General features: G+C 39.6%; 1 protein-coding gene and 1 pseudogene across 1 annotated transcript in view; one reads left to right on the top strand and one right to left on the bottom strand.

Moving 5' to 3' along the window:
• The first annotated feature begins 839 nt into the window (after window positions 1-839).
• Window positions 840-1,188, top strand: LOC137766232 (large ribosomal subunit protein uL29-like; annotated as a pseudogene).
• A 1,223-nt stretch (window positions 1,189-2,411) lies between these two features.
• Window positions 2,412-18,223, bottom strand: part of LEKR1 (leucine, glutamate and lysine rich 1) — a 262,025-nt gene continuing 246,213 nt past the window's right edge. Inside the window, exon 16 of the mRNA XM_068546148.1 lies at window positions 2,412-3,184. Within this exon, the coding sequence (XP_068402249.1) occupies window positions 2,768-3,184 (417 nt within the window). The 3' untranslated portion in view covers window positions 2,412-2,767. The remainder of the gene's footprint in view (window positions 3,185-18,223) is intronic.

Genomic DNA, 18,223 nt, shown 5'->3' with positions numbered 1-18,223 from the left:
AGAATATAATACAGCCTGACTGCAGATCATGATTCTATTCTCAGAGTGACTATTTACCAAATTACTCATTGTAAAGTAAGAGTGTAACAACAAACTGAGAAACCAGGTTTTGCATGGATGGTCTCTATATCACTTTAGAAAAGCTTATGGGTGACGTTCTTTACAAATTTAAATATGTTCATAATTTAGAAAAAATGTATCCCCATGGTTCCTGAAGAGAGAACTGAAATTGCAAGATTGTGGAAAAGCATGTATAATAATGATAACAAAGACTGTTGCCCAAAATATTCTCCTGTGCTTTTACTAGAGTTTCCACTAGCTTTTGCCATCCACCTTATGTCATGAGTATTTGTAATCTGAACATGCAAACACCAGATCAAAAACACTGAGGTCTGGTGGAGTAGTCTCCAGAGTGTGGCACGAGTACTGCTGGCATTATACAAGATAATTTTAGGGGGTATATTAACAACATTTTGTATTTTAATAGATACATATTTATCTTAAAGTATATTAAACTCATTACTTTATAGTTATTCCTCCTTGGGTCAAGCTTCCTTTTTATATAAATTTAAGTTTAAAAATTGAGTGCATTTAAAGAAAATATTAGGTAACCACAGTGTAGATGCTTCTGACAAAAGTCATGATGGAGGTTTGGGACTCTCTGGTAAGCAGAAAAGTGAGGTGGAAAGGTTGGGTTCAGGTAATAGTGGTTCTAGCTCAGTCACTAACTAGCTGTCCCACCTTAGGCAAGTTAGAATTCTTTGAGCATCTGTTCTTTATTTGTAAAGAGACTGTTGCTCTTTCCCTCTAAGAAGCCGGCTGAGGCCGCTTGTACAGCCATGGCCAAGATTAAGCCCCGAGACCTTGGAGGCAAGAAGGAGGAGCTGCTGAAACAACTGGAGGACCTGAAGGTGGCGCTGTCTCAGCAGGGCGTCGCTAAAGTGACAAGAGGAGCGGCTTCTAAACTCTCCAAGGTCCGAGGTGTTAGCAAATCCATCGCCCGTGTTCTCACCGTCATCAACCAGACTCGGAAGGAGAACCTCAGGAAACTATATAAGGGCAAGAAGTATAAACCCCTGGATCTGTGCCATGTGACGCCGGCTGAACAAGCCCGAAGGGAACCTGAAGGCCAAGAGGCAGCTGCGGAAGGAGCCACACCCACCGTGGAAGTGCGGGATCAAGGCCTGAGCATCCAGGCGTCAATAACACACGACTAACTGGCAAAAAAAAAAAAAGAGAGAGATTGTTGGGGTTGGCCTCTAAGATCCACTCCAGCACCACCATTAGATGACGTTATGTTCTCTTGTCAAACGCATTATAGTACTCCAATCTCTGTAAAACAAAAGCAAGCATTGTTAAGACTTTAGACACGATGTGCTCACTTAAACTAGTCAGGGAAGTTCGTGGAGCTAATGTGGAATTTTTTGAGGTTAAAACACCCTAGATTAGATCAATCCTTTGAAAGATTGGATATAAACTTGATTTTGCTTAGTAACTTTACTTTTTTTGCACATGGGAGGGATTCCAAGTACCTTTGGATTCTCTCATCTATATGGTGGCCAAATAGCAGAGAGTTTTATGTGCCATATTTCACATGTGTTAGTATCATTCTAATCTGGGAGTAAGAAGCCTGGATATCTATGATGCAGTCAGATGAAGGATTTGAGTAAAATCAGTCATGGAAGAAAAATACACTATTATTAGATGGATAAAATGATAAATAAATACTAGAGTAAGGTAAAGAGTTGTGTTTTAAGAAACGGGAGGAGCCTGAAGCTTTACGATTACGTAAAATAGCTGGTCTGGTTTCTGGTTTTAATTTTTCACTCTGAAAATAGAAAACATGTTAACAAGATGCCCATTTTCAGGGGTAATACAATTTGAATCCCAAATTAGCACTACATGCATCTACTAAACTGTCTTGAATTAGTTCTCTACACAATGGCTCCAGAATACTAGTTAAAACCAAAATCTGACCTGGAATACCAAAAAGCATTCAATGCAGAAAATCTCTACCAAGTAATATTTTCATGGCCAGGCTCCTTGTTATCAAAAATAATCTCTATAGTTTGAGAAATAAACCACCTTTTTCTTGAATTGGAGTTTCTGTCCCTTTTTCTAGAGGGTCCCCAGACTGCCTTCCTGAAGATTACCTATCATTACTTCTGACCACACTTAAAAAGAAATTAGATTAACCAATTAGATTGTGAGGTGAAAAAGAGGAACTTTTATGATGAACTTTGTGAATATTTGAATAAGCATTTTGAAAATTATCAAATTAAGGATTAAGTCCTTTCATTTTCTATTTGGAATACTAATTACATCTATTTAACCTATTCAGTTCAACATACAAATGAACAAACACCAACAAAACCAATAAAATCTATTATTATTATTATTATTTTGTGGAAGTAGATCTGCTTGTAATGTTGCAAAAAAAGTAGAAAAGATGCTATGGGTGAAAAATTTTACCTATGATCTCTAAAAGGGCATATTCATAGAACACATCGAAACACACAATACATAAATATAGAAATTGGCCCTCTGGAATACCAACAACTTCATTATCTGCTGCAGTTTCAAAGGCCTCTAGGAAAATGTGGTTTCACAATTGGTTAGCTTTTCCAACTGTCTTGTTAAAAATATCTGTAAGTATGCATTCTTAAGCTGTGGTGATAACTTGATCTTCTTCATCCTCGTACAGTGAGTTTCTGGACTCTGGGAAAGACAGGCATGCTGTGTGGAGCTGCTCCTGACTTTGGCTCCATCACTGCTGACTCAGTCTCCTCTGCAGAATGACAGCCAGTCTCTGCCGGGTCTCACTGACTGAAGACGGTCGACCCCCCCGGGGAGGGTGTGGCTGGGGGAATGTGGGCAAACCTGAGCTGCTGACCCCGCTGGGCTGAGTTGAGGCTGGGGAAGTGGTGGGTTTCGACACTCCGTGCAGGCCGGGGATTTTGATTCTCTTTTCGGAGTTCAGTCTTGCGAGCCGCCTCTCTCCCTGACTGCTGCTAGCTGCAACAGAGGAGGTTAGGCTGCCCTGGCTGAGGGAGCATGGTGACAGGGGTAACCGTCCGCCGCGCTTCCTGAGCTCCAGGAGCTGTTCTCTGGCTTGACTCAAAGCCTCCGTCAGTTCAAAGCGTTCTTCACACTCTCTACGCACTGTTTCCTGAAGAAAAGTGTTCTGCAATGAGAAAAAGGAAAGAAAAAGCAGCCCTAGCTTTAAACAGTGTACATACGGATAGTTACTGGCAATGTAAATTGAGAACTGAACTGGAAATCAGAGGTCTATGTTCTTTGACAGGGACAAATAAGTCAAAAATGCAAATGACCTGTGAAGCTGGAAAGAACTTTAAGAGAACATTAGGTTCAACCCTCACAGTTTGCAGAAGAGGAACCAAGAGTCAGGGTCACTCAGATGATAGTGGTGGAGTTGGTACTAGAACCCAGAACGTCCAATGCCTACTTCAGTGGGGTTTCAACTCCTCTGTGCCTGAGACAGTCTGTCCTGCACATGTGACGTCTGTAGTTAATACCTATAGTGCAATTAAGTATGTTATTTTATTTATTTATTTATTTTAAATACATTTATTTATTTATTAATTTTTTGGCTGCGTTGGGTCTTCGTTGCTGTGCGCGGGCTTTCTCTAGTTGTGGCAAGCGGGGGCTTGTGGAGCATGGGCTCTAGGCGCACAGGCTTCAGTAGTTGCAGCACGCGGGCTCAGTAGTTGTGGCTCGCGGGCTCTAGAGCACAGGCTCAGTAGTTGTGGCACACGGCCTTAGTTGCTCTGCGGCATGTAGGATCTTCCCAGGTCAGGGCTCGAACCCGTGTCTCCTGCATTGGCAGGCGGATTCTTACCACTGCGCCACCAGGGAAGTCCCAAGTATGTTATTTTATAATGAAGGGAAACTGCAGTACATGACAGATAAAAATTGCTCGAATTATAAAATTGAAAGAATAAAATATATCAGCTCTAGCATTTAGATAATAAAATCAGTAATTTTATGTGATGCTTTCTCAGTAGAACTTAAATATACTAATGATCTGCTCTTTTGTAAGATATATATTGAAATAAAGAACAAAATCTGCTTTGAACTCCACTCAGCAATCATGTATCAAGTTACTAGAAGCTGTAGTGGATACAGTTCCTGCCCTCAAGAAGTTTGCAGCATCATAAGTTTGAGCAGAGCTGCTTTTTATGTCCCCAGCATTGGTTGGAGCCAAGGGTGGAAGCTATGAGGGTTAAGAGAAGGAAGAGTTTTTTAATAGCCAGAGCTGTCCAAGGATACTCTGACGGGTTGAATCTCACTTGACTGGGAGGTTTGGGAGCAAATTTAAGCTTCAAGCGTGTGACTAGACTAGAGATCATTACAACTTCTTCAAATGATGAGACTCTACATTTCTAGTTGAAGAATGATAGCCATCTTTCATCTATGGAATTCATCAAAATTACTTCAAGCCCCGTGGTAAGAATTAGGTCTTGGATTTCCCTAATGTCCTGACATTCATGTCTGCAGGATGTCAAAAAAGAGATTGAAAAGTAAACACTTCAGAATGGTATCCAAATAAGTAAACACAATTCAAGTGATCGTGCTATAGGATTCTTCAGCTGAAAATGACTTTCCATCAGGTTAGCTTGTTTGTAAAAACAGCCAAGGCATTCCCAAGTCTGAGGCTCAGCGGAAGGCATCCTCCTAAGGGCTTACTGACTAATCTGCTGTCAGTGGAACTACATAACAAAACATCAGGGAAAGTAGCATCTTCCTGTATTTGAGTTTCTTGTGATTACGGTCAGAGCTCCATCCGATTCCAAATTTGGTAATTCAAATTGCAGAGCATGGAGCAATTTCAGATTAACAGTTGTACACTAATATTCTATAAAATCAGTGGCATGTCTGGGTCAAACAAAGCCTCATCATTTACATATATTAGTAACAGACATATATGAGCCACATAGTCACATCTGTTTTCAAATCATGGGGATTAATTACTTGCTTCCAGTTATTCTTATTCTTATTATTTTGGAGGAACAGGAGACCAAGGATGGTGTTTGTGGCTGTATCAGCTGGTTCTCATTAACTCTTCCTGAAATACTTGTTAAAAAGGCAGGAGAGGGAGGGCTAGAGAAGAGGTTAATAAAGTGCCTTGTTAGGTGTCATCTCATTTCTTGCTCCCAACAATTATATTTGACAAAGAAAGACACTGAAGATCACACTGGTATGTAACTTGCTGAGAGTAACCCAGCTTTGAAATGGTGGGGCCCCTGCCTGCCTCCAGAGCCTGGCTCCAAGCTGCCTATTCCTAAATTAATTGCCTAATTAATTATATCAAGCATGCAGGAGCCATTTTGTTCCAGAACATTGAAGCAATAAAAAACAGTAAGACATCACATCTGGTTTTGCCCAACTTTTCTAAACTTAAACTAAACTTTCTTTTAAAAGGAAAAAGCATCAATGCATTTTGTTCCCTGTCTACTAGTAGAGTAAGCAGGCAAAATGTATTGAAGTGATTAGATTTACAGGGCTTTAAATAAGTTAGTATAAAAACTCTCCTGATTAAGAAAGCCATGGGAAAGAGTTAACGTTATGTGAATATATAAAAGAAAAAAATTATAGAAGTTAACAGTGCGGTCAATAAATGGGTGACATGAATAAAAGGTACACAAATATGGAAGGATAAAATGATGGATGATGTAATGACAACGGCTCTCATTAAAAGAAAAATAAAATTCAATCCATTTACTAAAATTAAATTCAGGGACTTCCCTGGTGGCTCAGTGGTTAAGAATCCGCCTGCCAATGCAGGGGACACGGGTTTGAGCCCTAGTCCAGGAAGATCCCATATGTCACGGAGCAACTAAGCCCGTGTGCCGCAACTACTGAGCCTGCGTGCCTAGACCCCGTGCTCCGCGACAAGAGAAGCCACCGCAAGGAGAAGCACGCGCACCGCAACAAAGAGTAGCCCCTGCTCACCGCAACTAGAGAAAGCCCGCATGCAGCAACGAGGACCCAATGCAGCCAAAAATAAATAAATAAATAAATAATTAACTAATTAAATTCAAGTCTCAAAGGAAAGGAGTAGTGCTCTATGGAAAACATCCATAAAGCAAGTCATTTAAAAGCTATTTCGGGCAAGTGACACTACACTGAAGGAGGAAATGAAAAGGTGGAGCGAACCCAAAGATGTCCCCATAACAAGTACAGTGGGAGCACCCACTCTACCTGTCAGCTCCATATTGAATTTTGGAAGGGCTGCTGACCATCTTGGTCTGGGGCCCACTGCTCTGGAATTCATCCTTCTTCAAGGCTATTAGTTTCCAGAACAAAGGACAAATTCTCTTTCTTCTATTATTCCCCAAACCAGGAGAACCTCTAAACTGAGAACAGGATCCAAAGATAGGACTTCTATTTTTATCTTTGTCATAAACACTATGAAATCTCAGATGAGTCTCACAATATCTGTATATCCTCTGCCACCATTAATTCCTCCTTTAAAATTTGGATTATAACTCAGTTTTGTACAACATGTAGTTCAGATGTTAGAATTTATTCAATCATGGAATAAACAAATGGAAATGGAACACATCCAGTTTAGGGGACTGCTATTTCAGAGGTGGAGTGTGTGTGACAAGGCATGACAAGAGCACACGTGGATGTGGCCAGAGTCAGGGAGACACATTAGTGGAAAATTCCATCATATGTGGAAAAGAATCATTCACTCATGGTTAGATTGCTTTCAGCAATTTAGGCAAAATGTTTGTCTTTTGGGGTTGTTGATCTTTTTGTAAGGTTGTGTTGCTGCAGAATTTTAATAGGTGTTTTCACTGAACAACATAGGAAAATGTCTAAGATGGAATATGTTCAGTAAGACTGAAAATCATGGGCAAACATGAGTATAATCAGTGAAGCTATAGCATTCTAAATGTTTTAGGTAAAAGTATCTTGGCCATATTTTAGCATGGTAAAATAGTGTTATCACTGGATTGCAACTAGACTGTAAGTCAAAATGGAAAGGGAGGCATGAGTCAGGTGAAGAGGGGCAGTGAGTACAAATTCCTGGCAGTGAGAGAGGGAGAGTCACGTCTCGGGACAACACATGGCTTAGTGTGACTCAAGGGCAGAGTGCAGAATGGGAGGAGAGACCAGGAGAAACCAGGCAGGGAGGAGTAAGCAGGATGAGATCAAGGACGACTTTGACAACCTGCAAACATTAGAGTTTTAACTTAATTCTGAGGGCCATATGGAGTCATTGAAAGGTTTATTTCAAGCAGGGGGCTGGCATTGTCAAATCTGCAATAAAGGAAGATCGCTTTGTCAGCTCAGTAGAAAGTAGCCCTGAGTGGGGCAGGATGGGAGGCAGGGAGGATAGGAGCCCAGTTTTCATGGAGGAGGTCCCTATCCCGAGTGGCCCTTGGTTAGGGCGGTCTAGGAGAGGGGGAGCTAGCATTCCTGGGTCCTTAGCCTCTGCCAATTGGTTGAGAGCATTATCTATAGATATGTCTACAACATTTTCAGATGAAGGCCACTTTGAATGGACTTAAAACATGGCTTAATTGCACTCCCACTGGGAAAGTAAATTTCGAAATGAAAATATAAATTAGCTCACCATCTGTTTGAAATTTCTAATATTAAAAAATGGCCAATTTCCCCCACTTTTTGCAGTGTAAGAGTGGTTTATTTTTATGTTTGTTTTCATTTTTACCCTTAGAGACAGCTGGATTGCTTTCAATTCCAAAAACATGGAAGAAGCAAGAGAAGGCTTTGCTGGGTAACTTGATCATTCTGAAGGTGAGAATTCCATTTGTGATGGCAATCAGCTGTATTTGGCATAATTTGGGGGGAACACACCAGGAAAGCAAGTCCTCAGTGAAAAAGAAGCACAGATGGGTGTCTTTGTTCATGCTTTATTATACCCAGTTAGGTCTGAACCAGTCAGGCGTTGATCAGATTACAGTTTCCACCAACCCAAACTAGATCTATCCTAGGCTGGCCAACTGGGTGGGGAGCTGAGGCGAAAGGAGACTGTGGAAAAGGTGTGGAAACCAGAAAGATGAGTAGGAGTTAGCAAAGGACATGCCCAAACTTCCATTTAAGGCTTCTGTTCAACTAATCTGATCGGCCCCAAACACTGCTGAAAAACAGTGGAAATGGCCCTTTGGAAAGGCATGAAGGAGAATCTGAATACATTTCCAGGAAAGAAGCAAAACGGATGTCAGGCAGGTTGTTCTTAAAACTGTATTTCTATGCTTGCAAACATAATGGACACTGTGAAATAACTATGGCAGACTTCAAACCAGAAGTAGAAACAGAGGGCAATACTCCCTTGGACTGATAGGCTTCAAGAGCGGATTTTCAGGATGGAGAGGAAGAGCCCATGAAGACACAGTGTTCAGAATTCACTTTCTAAGTCAGTAAGCCAACTTTAATTGAGAATTAATTAGTATTAATTAACTACAACAAAAAAACAATTTCTCCGCATTTTTTTTTCATTCTGTCAAATTTCTGTCATCTATACTCTGCATCAGGGCTGACTCTCCAATATGTGAAAGACAGTCTTGCCTGGATCTGCCTCTCCACGACTGGAGATCCTCAATCTGAGCCCCCTACCCCTGCCAACCAACCCTAGGAATAGCCCCTCCGCACCTACACCCCGTCCTCTCCTGTTCCCTGTGGAGCCAGAAGTTAGAGAACCTCCCATTTACCCCTTTACTCTTTGGAAAAGACTCAGATGTTCTCTTTATTCAGGCCCAAATTGAGAGCTACTCATTTTTTAATTTACTAACTTTGGTTTCTCATAAACAGAGTTACCAGAGAAATGTGTAGCATATTCTCTATATCAAATAAATATAGAAATACAGTAAATGCATATCTTAAAACTAGGCAAATCCCTCTTGCAGAAAAGCTATTTATGTTTTCAAATGTATGTATTCCTAAATTTTAATTAGACCCATCCTTACTAGATGTATTAGTAAACTTTCCTAAGGAAATAGGTTTTCTTTTTTTAAAATAGGCTTTACATTTGTAAAATATTCAGAACACCAAAAAATTTAAAAGTCATCCATAATCCCCCCAATTTTAAAAAGCTATAAGAAGTGAAACCTCTGCCCATCTCTTCTTATCCCCCCGGTGGTAACCACTGTAAATAGTTTGGGGAAGATTCTTCCTTCACTTTTTCCTGTCATTTCTCTATGTATGTGATCCTATAGAGAAACATATATACTCTCCTTTTTTGTTTTTTAAACACAAACAGATCCAAGATGCCAAGAGATGGTCAGGTGAACCAACAGAAACAACAAAAACAGCTGTTGTAAAGAAAGAAAGCAAATACACATCTACAATGCGTTAGCCACAATTCTGACATCCAAAAAGCTCAGTAAAGAAAAATGTGTCTAACTTGTAACATTTGGTAATAAAATCTGACTGGACTGATAATCTTGTTATTTCACTCAGTGGGGCCATTCCTGTGTTTCACTGCAGAAATATTAATGTCACTGCATGGAAGAGGCTACCCTAGATCTCCAGGGGCATATGCATTTTGCTAACTTTCTAAAATTCAAAATTGAATTCCAAAACCTATCTGAAATCAAAGTTCTTGTACAGGAGATTGTGAGCCTAAGTTGCATGCTCCGTTCCTTAGACACTTTCTTTCCTAGAGTCCTTGCTAGTCTCCTCCAGTTTTCCTCCTGCCTCACTAGCTATTCCCTCTCTGTCACCATTGCCGAGTCTCCTCCTCCTCCCAGCCTCTCAGAGTTGGAGCGTTCTCAACCCTCTTCTCTGTTACCTCATGCCCTGGGTGATCTCATTCAGCCCCAAGGCTTAAGTATCAGCTACACATGGACGTCTCCGAAATCAGCATTTCTAGTCAGTCTTCCCCTGAACATACCGCCCATTCAACACCTCCATTTGGATATCTAACAGACATATTAAGGTTAACATGTCCCAAATCAAATCCTTGATATTCCTCCCCAGTTGTATTCCTTGACTAGTGTTTCCCATCTCAGTAAACGGCACTTTCACTCTCAGTTGTTGAGATTCCAAACTCTGGAGTTATCCTTGACCCTTCCTACTCTTTCACATCATCCAACCCATCTCCAACTTCTGTTGCCTCCATCTAGGAGATATATACCAAATCTGGCCACTTGTCACCTCCTTTACCACGATGACCATCAATGCTTTTCTAGACCTTTTCAAGGACCTTGTAATAGGTCTTTCTGCTTTCATTTTTGCCCCCCCCCCCCACCTCGCAACCTATTTTCCACAAAGCAGTCAGAGTTATTCTCTAAAAATAAGTCAGATCATGTCACTCTCTTGTTCAAAATTCCCAGGTAGCTTTTCATCACACTTAGAAAAAAATCTAAAGTCTTTACTGCCTTCAAAGACTCCACATGAACTGGCCCTTCCAACCTTGCTTTCTACCACATCCTCCTTGCTTACTAAGCTCCAGCAATGTTTGCTGACTTCCTTGTGGTTTCTTGAAGGTTCCCAGGATGTTCCTAGCCACAGGGCCTTTACACTTCCTGTTTGCTCTGCCTGGAATGTTCTTTTCCTCACTTCAGGTCTGCTTGAATATTATCTCCTCAGAGAGTCCTCTGACTACCCCATCTAATACAGCACCTCTCCCTCAGAAAGTATGCCTTTACCCAAATTAATATTTCTTCTTAGCATCTATTAAAAACCAACTATTTACATGTTAAATGAGTGCATAAACAACTGCATTAGACCTATAATGAAAAAGGATATATATGTATATTATGTATATATATATATATATGTATATATATAAATAACTGAATCACTTTGCTGTACACCAGAAACTAACACATTGTAAATCAACTCTACTTCAATAAAAAAATAAGATTAAAAAAAACAAAAACAGCTGCATTAGGCACACAGATGTACACCCAAGCTTGCCTCTGGGATTCTGTGGGTTCATGGAGGAGCTCTCCTTTTGTTCAGACTTGAAGAATAAACAGAAGTGTGTCAGGCACCTGTTACTGAAATTTAAGCTAGAATCTGCTTTGTCTTAATTTTTAAATTTCTCATAATCTTAAAAAATATCTCATTAAGCTTCATATTCTGTTGTTTATTTGCTTTACTTATAACTTTCCTGGTTTTTCTTCTATAACCTTGTCCTTTATCCTTTCCTCTGCTGCCCTGTCTATCAGGTCCTCTTTATAATTTACTCCTTTCCATTATTTTAAATTATTTTTTAAAATTAAGGTAATATATTAAGCATAGTTAAGAATTAAAATACTATAAAATTATAATGAAATAAAGTATTCCTTCACACTTACAAGTTCTGCCTCCCAGGAAAAACCATTTTCAGGTTTTTAAGCTGTTTCTTATGATATTTATCTCCATAGTCCTAAATAATATCATTATACAGCTATCTCATGGTTTTCAGTTTTGAAGTCGTTATCTACTGATTTCATAGAATGAAAGATGAGGATTTAACTTCCTATTTCAACTCATAACAGTTGTTTCTCTTCCCCCCATTAGGAGATGTTTCTGCTCCTTTGGGAGAAGCTTCTATCACAATTTTATTGGAAAATCTTCCCAATTTCTATAGCAATTTTCAGTCAAATCTATATTCCACCTTATATGATTATAGTATATAAATATTATGTACATCTTAGCCATGCAGTGTACTATGATTACATTTTCTTTCTTGCAAAGTTTCCTTCTAGAGTTTATTAATATCCCGTTACTTATCTGCTTAATTTTCTAGGTGTTGATAACTAATTTTTCACCAAACCTACTTACAGAAGTGTAAATATCCTCTCAACATGTTTAAGCACTCCATGTAATCTATCAGTTCTCTTTTTTCTCAGTGACATACTTCTAAAAACCCTCCATTCTTCTGCTGAACTCAACCTGGTTATTCTCTAAATCTGTTGCACTGCTGTCATCCTTGGATTTCTTCCCACCATCATCCTGGGGAATCCCTCTACCTCTCTCCTGTGCTGGAACGCTCATTTCCTGATTCCTGTGTCTTCTCCCTTCTTAGTTTACTCCCTCTTTGTGGTGTCGTATATCTTCTAACAGCTTCCTGAGAAAGGCTGCAAGGGAAGTACCGTTTTTGAGAACTTTAATGTCTGAAAATATCCTTGACACTTGCGTTTAATTGATCATTTAGCAGGATATAGAATCCTAGGTTGGAAAAAATTTTCATTCAGAATTTGGAAGCCATTGGCTTCTAGTTTCTACTGCTGTTGTAAAGATGCCGTTTTGATTTCTAATCCTTTTTAAGTGACCCCTCTTTTTTTCCTGAACGCTTTTAAGTACTTATGTTTGTCCTTAAGGTAATGACATTTCATGATGAAGTGCTTTGGTGTGTTTGCTTTGCCATCCATCATGCTGAGTGGACCCTTTCAATATAGAAATGCCCTTCAGTACTTTGAAAAATTATTGGATTAGTTCCTGGATAGTTTTCTCCCTTCCATTTTCTCTGTTCTCTCTTTCTGGAACTCCTATTAATGAGGTATTAGATATCCTGGCTTGATCTTCTAATTTTCTTTTCTTCTCTCCATCTCTTTGCATTTTCCTTCTACTTTCTGGGTGACTTCTTCATCTTTATCATCTAAGCCAAATATTAAATTTTTTATTTCAGTGCTTGTACTTTAATACTCATTCCTGTTCTTTTTTTTTTTTAATAGCCTTCTGTTCATGTTTCATGGATACAATATCTTCTCTTTTCTCTCTAAGGATATTAACTGTGCCCTTTTTTGAAGCTCACTTTCGCTTCCCACATTGTTTTGTATCTGTCTCCTATGAGTTCTTTTTTTGCTTATTTGTTTGATCCTGACTTCTGCCTTTCATGTTAGAGGTGCTCCTCAAATGATTGGCGATTCTTGGCTTTTTGGGTTTAAAAATGAGTCTTCAAAATGTTACTGGAAGCTCTGTGTGCCTGCATAAGGGCTTATTTACCGGTATATGTCTCAGTGGGTAGATTGGACATGGATATAACTTTTACTTAAGAATATACAAACAGCTCACGCAGCTCAATATCAGAAAAACAAACAACCCAATCAAAAAATGGGTGGAAGACCTAAATAGAAATTTCTCCAAAGAAGACATACAGATGGCCAAGAGGCACATGAAAAGATGCTCAACATCACTAATTATTAGAGAAATGCAAATCAAAACTACAATGAGGTATCACCTCACACCGGTCAGAATGGCCATCATCAAAAAATCTACAAACAATAAATGCTGGAGAGGGTGTGGAGAAAAGGGACCCCTCTTGCACTGTTGGTGGGAATGTACACTGATACAACCACTATGGAGAAGAGTAAGGAGGTTCCTTTAAAAACTAAAAATAGAACTACCATATGACCCAGCAATCCCACTTCTGGGCATATACCCAGAGAAAACCATAATTCAAAAAGACACATGCACCCCAGTGTTCATTGCAGCACTATTTACAATAGCCAGGACATAGAAGCAACCTAAATGTCCATCAACAGAGGAATGGATAAGGAAGATGTGGTGTATGTATACAATGGAATATTACTCAGCCATTAAAAGGAATGAAATTGGGTCATTTGTAGAGACGTGGATGGACCTAGAGACTGTCATACAGAGTGAAGTACGTCAGAAAGAGAAAAACAAATATTGTATATTAATGCATATTATGTGGAATCTAGAAAAATGGTATAGATGACCTTATTTGCAAAACAGAAATAGAGACACAGACGTAGAGAACAAACGTATGGATGCCAAGGGGGATGGGGGGGTGGAGTGAACTGGGGATTGACATATATACACTATTGATACTATGTATAAAATGGATAACTAATGAGAACCTACTGTATAGCACAGGGAACTCTACTCAGTGCTCTGTGGTGACCTACTAAATGGGAAGGAAATCCAAAAAAGAGGGAATATATGTATACGTATAGCTGATTCACTTTGCTGTACAGTAGAAACTAACATAACATTGAAAAGCAACTACACTCCAATAAAAAAAAAAAACTTTTAATTAAAAGACCCCAGTTGTCAGTATCCAGAGGTCTTTTCTTTTGAGCGAGCTCATTTCGCCACAGAGGGCTCCTCCAATTTCCTGGATGTTGATAGATAAGCCTGGTTGTCTGTTTTGGGAAGTGAGTGGGCTACAGGGACTGGGAGGTCTCACCCTATAATACACAGACCTTCAATCCAGCTCTTGCCTTATCTCATATTCTGCTGCTGTGTATCCTCAAGACCGAAGCCTCTTGCATTCAGTTTTTCTAGAGTGTAAACCTTTGGTATCCTGCCAGGATGGTAGGTGGGGGCCACTTGGGGGGTTAGAGAGGGCATCTAAGCATCTATTTGCTCCTTTTACAATCATTCAAACAGCCCTGTTTTCAGATCCACTCTTCTCTCCCTCTTTCAGAGATATCTGGTGTCCTCAATTTCTGAGCCTTTCCAGTGTCATGTCACGTGATCGGGTTTGCTCCTTTTAGGATTCCGCATACTCCCACACTCTCCACAGGCCTTAGGTTTCAATAGCCATAGCCTGCTGATTACCTCTCATCCATACCTTACTTTCCATTTTCCAAAATTTAGTCAACGTCTTTTTCATCTAGTGTCACCTCCTTTCTTGTTCTTTTTTCCTTATGGATTTATTCACTTTTTATTAATTTACCCTCCTTTTAGTGGTGTTTGGGGATGGAAGCAGAGATAAACATATGCATTCAATTCTCCATGTTTAACCAAGAGCACTCCCTCCTATTTTTGAATCTTTCATTTTCATCAAATAGCTGCAGGAAGTAGTAGAATTTAAAACTTCTGCCCCTTATTTTTCCTTATCTATATTTTAAGACAACAAAAATATTGAACTCTCTGTACTGGCTTTCCTTTGATAGTTGTACATGAACTGTTTTTTCAGATTTACCACATTCTTCCTCTGGATCACAAGGCCCCTAATATCAGGGTCACACTGTCTTGATAGGACTCATACAGAGCTAGTAGGAAGGAAAACTGGCAGCAAGAAGCATGTGATCTATTTTAACTTGACTTTAAATGATAATGTCCTGTTCTCTAACATATTATGTTTCTTTTCTGACTTCCTACTTTTTTTTTTTTTAATGTTCCAATTTTTATGTCTGTGTCTTCACCCTATATAGAATTTCAGGAGCCCCTTTTTCACATTTACATTTCCCATACAGTTTTACTTCCCATTTTCTTTCTTCTTATTGACCTGCACCTTTTGTTGCCTCACCTTCTTGACCCTTGTCTCTGTGGCAGCTCTCCACTAATCCCTGCTCCATGCAGGAATGTCCATTTTGCCCTTTAGAGGCTATGGCTTTCCTCCTATCCTTGAGAACTTTATACAATTAAAAACAAAGTTCTATCTATTCTCTGGCCTCTTGAATGAGAGCAGGGCTTTCCTCCCCTTAATTAGCTTCCTTATTAGACCATTAATTTATCTTCTTTCTAATGGGAATTTGTTCTCCACTTAAATGAAGCTTTTTTTCCTCCAGAACCTGAGAAATTTCAAGTGTCTGGAATGCATGGTCACAAAAATGTAGTGCTTTTCACTCTACCTGTTAACAACCTTGATTCTTTCTGGCTCATAACTCCTATCACTTTTATTAGCTCATTTCCTATTTTTATAAGAATATTCTGGACTTTAGCATTCTTAACCAGCAAAGCAGCCTTAATTATTTACTCTTACAGTTCAGTCGTAATTATTTAACTTCTAATGGAAAGTCTGCCCTCAGGCATGTCCTTAGGTAACTACTTTTGCACTGATCTCTTTCTATTCCCCAATCGATCATTTATATACCAACTCAGTGTCTTGTATCTTTCAAAAGTCTGCATTTAAAAAAATAAAACTTTATCTCTAAGTGGCTTCCTTTTACAACAAACAAGCAGGAAGAACTCCAAATGTAGCTCCTCTTGTGTGAAAAAGATATTTGCTCTCCACTTTTAGCCTAGCTTTTCTTGCCAAAATTACCTCCAGAGGCCCTGAGATTGGCAGCCTCTAAAATGGCTCCCAGTTATCCCTGCCCTCCTGCTATTCACAGCCTTGTGCAATCCCTTTGTGTTGAGTGTGGGCTGGACTTGTTGTTTCATCTCTAATGAATAGAATGCAGCAAAAGCAGTGGGATGCCACTTCTGAGATTAGGTTACAAAAAGACTGTGGCTTCTATCTTGGGCACCTTCTGTTGCACGCTGTCATTCTCACTCGCTTGTTCTGAGGGAAGCTAGCTGCCACGTTGTAGGCTCTTCTTTGGAGAGGTTCATGTTGGAAGGAACTGAGTGGGGACCTCTGACCAACAGCCAGCGTTGAACTGAGGCTCTCAGCCCAACAGCCATGAGGAAATAAATCCTGCTGACAACTACACAAGTGAGCTTGGAAGCCAACGCTCCCCCAGTTGAGCCTTTAGATGAGACTGCAGCCCCTGACACCCTAACACCAACCTCATGAGAGGCCTTGAGCCAGAGGCATCCAGCTAAGCCCCACATTCAGATCCCTGACACTCAGAAACTATGAGATAATAAATGTTGTTTGAAGTACTGATTTTGATGACAATTTGTTATGCAACAATAGAAAACTAATGCAAGTCCTTATGGCCAATTTTTTAGCTTTTAGTCTGTGCTTTTTATATGATAAGTTTCTTTTTAGGCCATTCTTTCCTCTGGATGTCAATTTAATTGCTCACATAATATTTTCTGTAAATTCCTCTTTGAAAGCAGGGAATGGCAGTTTCCAGTCTTGTTCATAATTGCATATTGATGACTAGCACAGTGCCTGGCACTTGAATAGTTGCCTATTATATATTTACTGGATTTGACCCTTCAGTCTTTTTCTACATGTCCTAGTTTATAAGTTACTCATCACTTTCCATATTGCCATTTTTTTGGGGGATTTAAGAGTTAGAAAACCTGCTGGTCTAGTAACTTGGAGTTTTTTCTCCTTTAATCTGCTGTCCCTCCTCCTCTTGAACTTCAACACTGCTGTCTCATTTGAAGCATCACCTCTCTCCTTCTCCAGCAGAGCTGAATCCATGTGTGCTCGCTCTTGCCACTCCTGCCTGGACTGGTGGAGCAGCTCCCTTTTTCAAGGGAGGCTGTGCTGCTGTGTTCCAACAGGAGACACTCAATCACGTAACACCCTAACCATCTGGTGGAGTAAGCACTAGTGTGTTTGTTGTTATTCTAAAAGTGAGAGAGAGAGAGAGTGTGTGTGTGTGTGTGTGTGTGTGTCCTGGAGATGTTGAGTGCCAAGCCTGAGGTCACTTTGAAATTTGGAAGCAGAATAACTAGAATTCTGGTATCCTAAAAGAGGAAGCATAGAGATTCATGGAGATGAAGTTTGGAGAGTCAAATCTTGGAGGTTCAAATTTGAATCTTCGCTCCACCATGTTGTGTGACCTTACAAATTATTCAAATATCTTGAGTCAGTTCCTCATCTGTAACATGGAAATAATTCCTACTCTATAGGGTTTTAGGCGTTATTCTTGATCCAGTATTCTGTTAATTCTACATTTTAACTTAAAATTTCTTTGCAATAGGTTCACTTCATAATTATAATGATAGCATAAACTTTTAATTTGGGTTGATAATTTAAATACAGGAAGAAAACATGGTATATTTGTTAACAATCAATATTACTACTAGCACTTTCCTTTTATTCTTTTATTAAGATGCCAATAAAACCAAAAAAAATTATCACTAACATTCAGAATCTTCCTCCATTTGCCTTTATTTGCTATACTGTCATAAATGGGATCAAATATTCTAATGTGACAATATTCTAATCCTTGGCTATTGGAAAATTGCCCCACTGTCTTAATAAGTTTGGGCTGCTATAACAAAATGCCAGAGGCTGTGTGGTTCAAACAACAAACATTATTTCTCACAGTTTGGGAGGCTGCGAAGTTCAAGAACAAGGTGCCAGCAGATTTGGTGTCTGGTGAGGGCTTGCTTCCTGATTTCAAGATGACCATCCTCTTGCTGTGTCTTCACATGGTGGAAGGGGTGAGGAAGTTTTCTTTCATAAGGGCACTAACCCCATTCAGGAAATTAGTTCATCTCTCAAGACATAATCACCTCCCACAGACCCACCTCCACATATTATCACGCTGGGGATTAGGTTTCAACATATGAATTTGGGGGGACACACAAACATTCATTCCACAGCATCCACCATTTCTAAACTGCTCAGCAATTCAGAAATAAGATTTTCTTAGGAAAAAATTTCAAATCAAAATAAGTCTACTCCGGTTTAAATAAA

The sequence above is a fragment of the Eschrichtius robustus genome, chromosome 6 (assembly GCF_028021215.1).
Source record: "Eschrichtius robustus isolate mEscRob2 chromosome 6, mEscRob2.pri, whole genome shotgun sequence".
Lineage (NCBI taxonomy): Eukaryota > Metazoa > Chordata > Mammalia > Artiodactyla > Eschrichtiidae > Eschrichtius > Eschrichtius robustus.
This window is presented reverse-complemented; position numbering and strand designations above follow the sequence as displayed.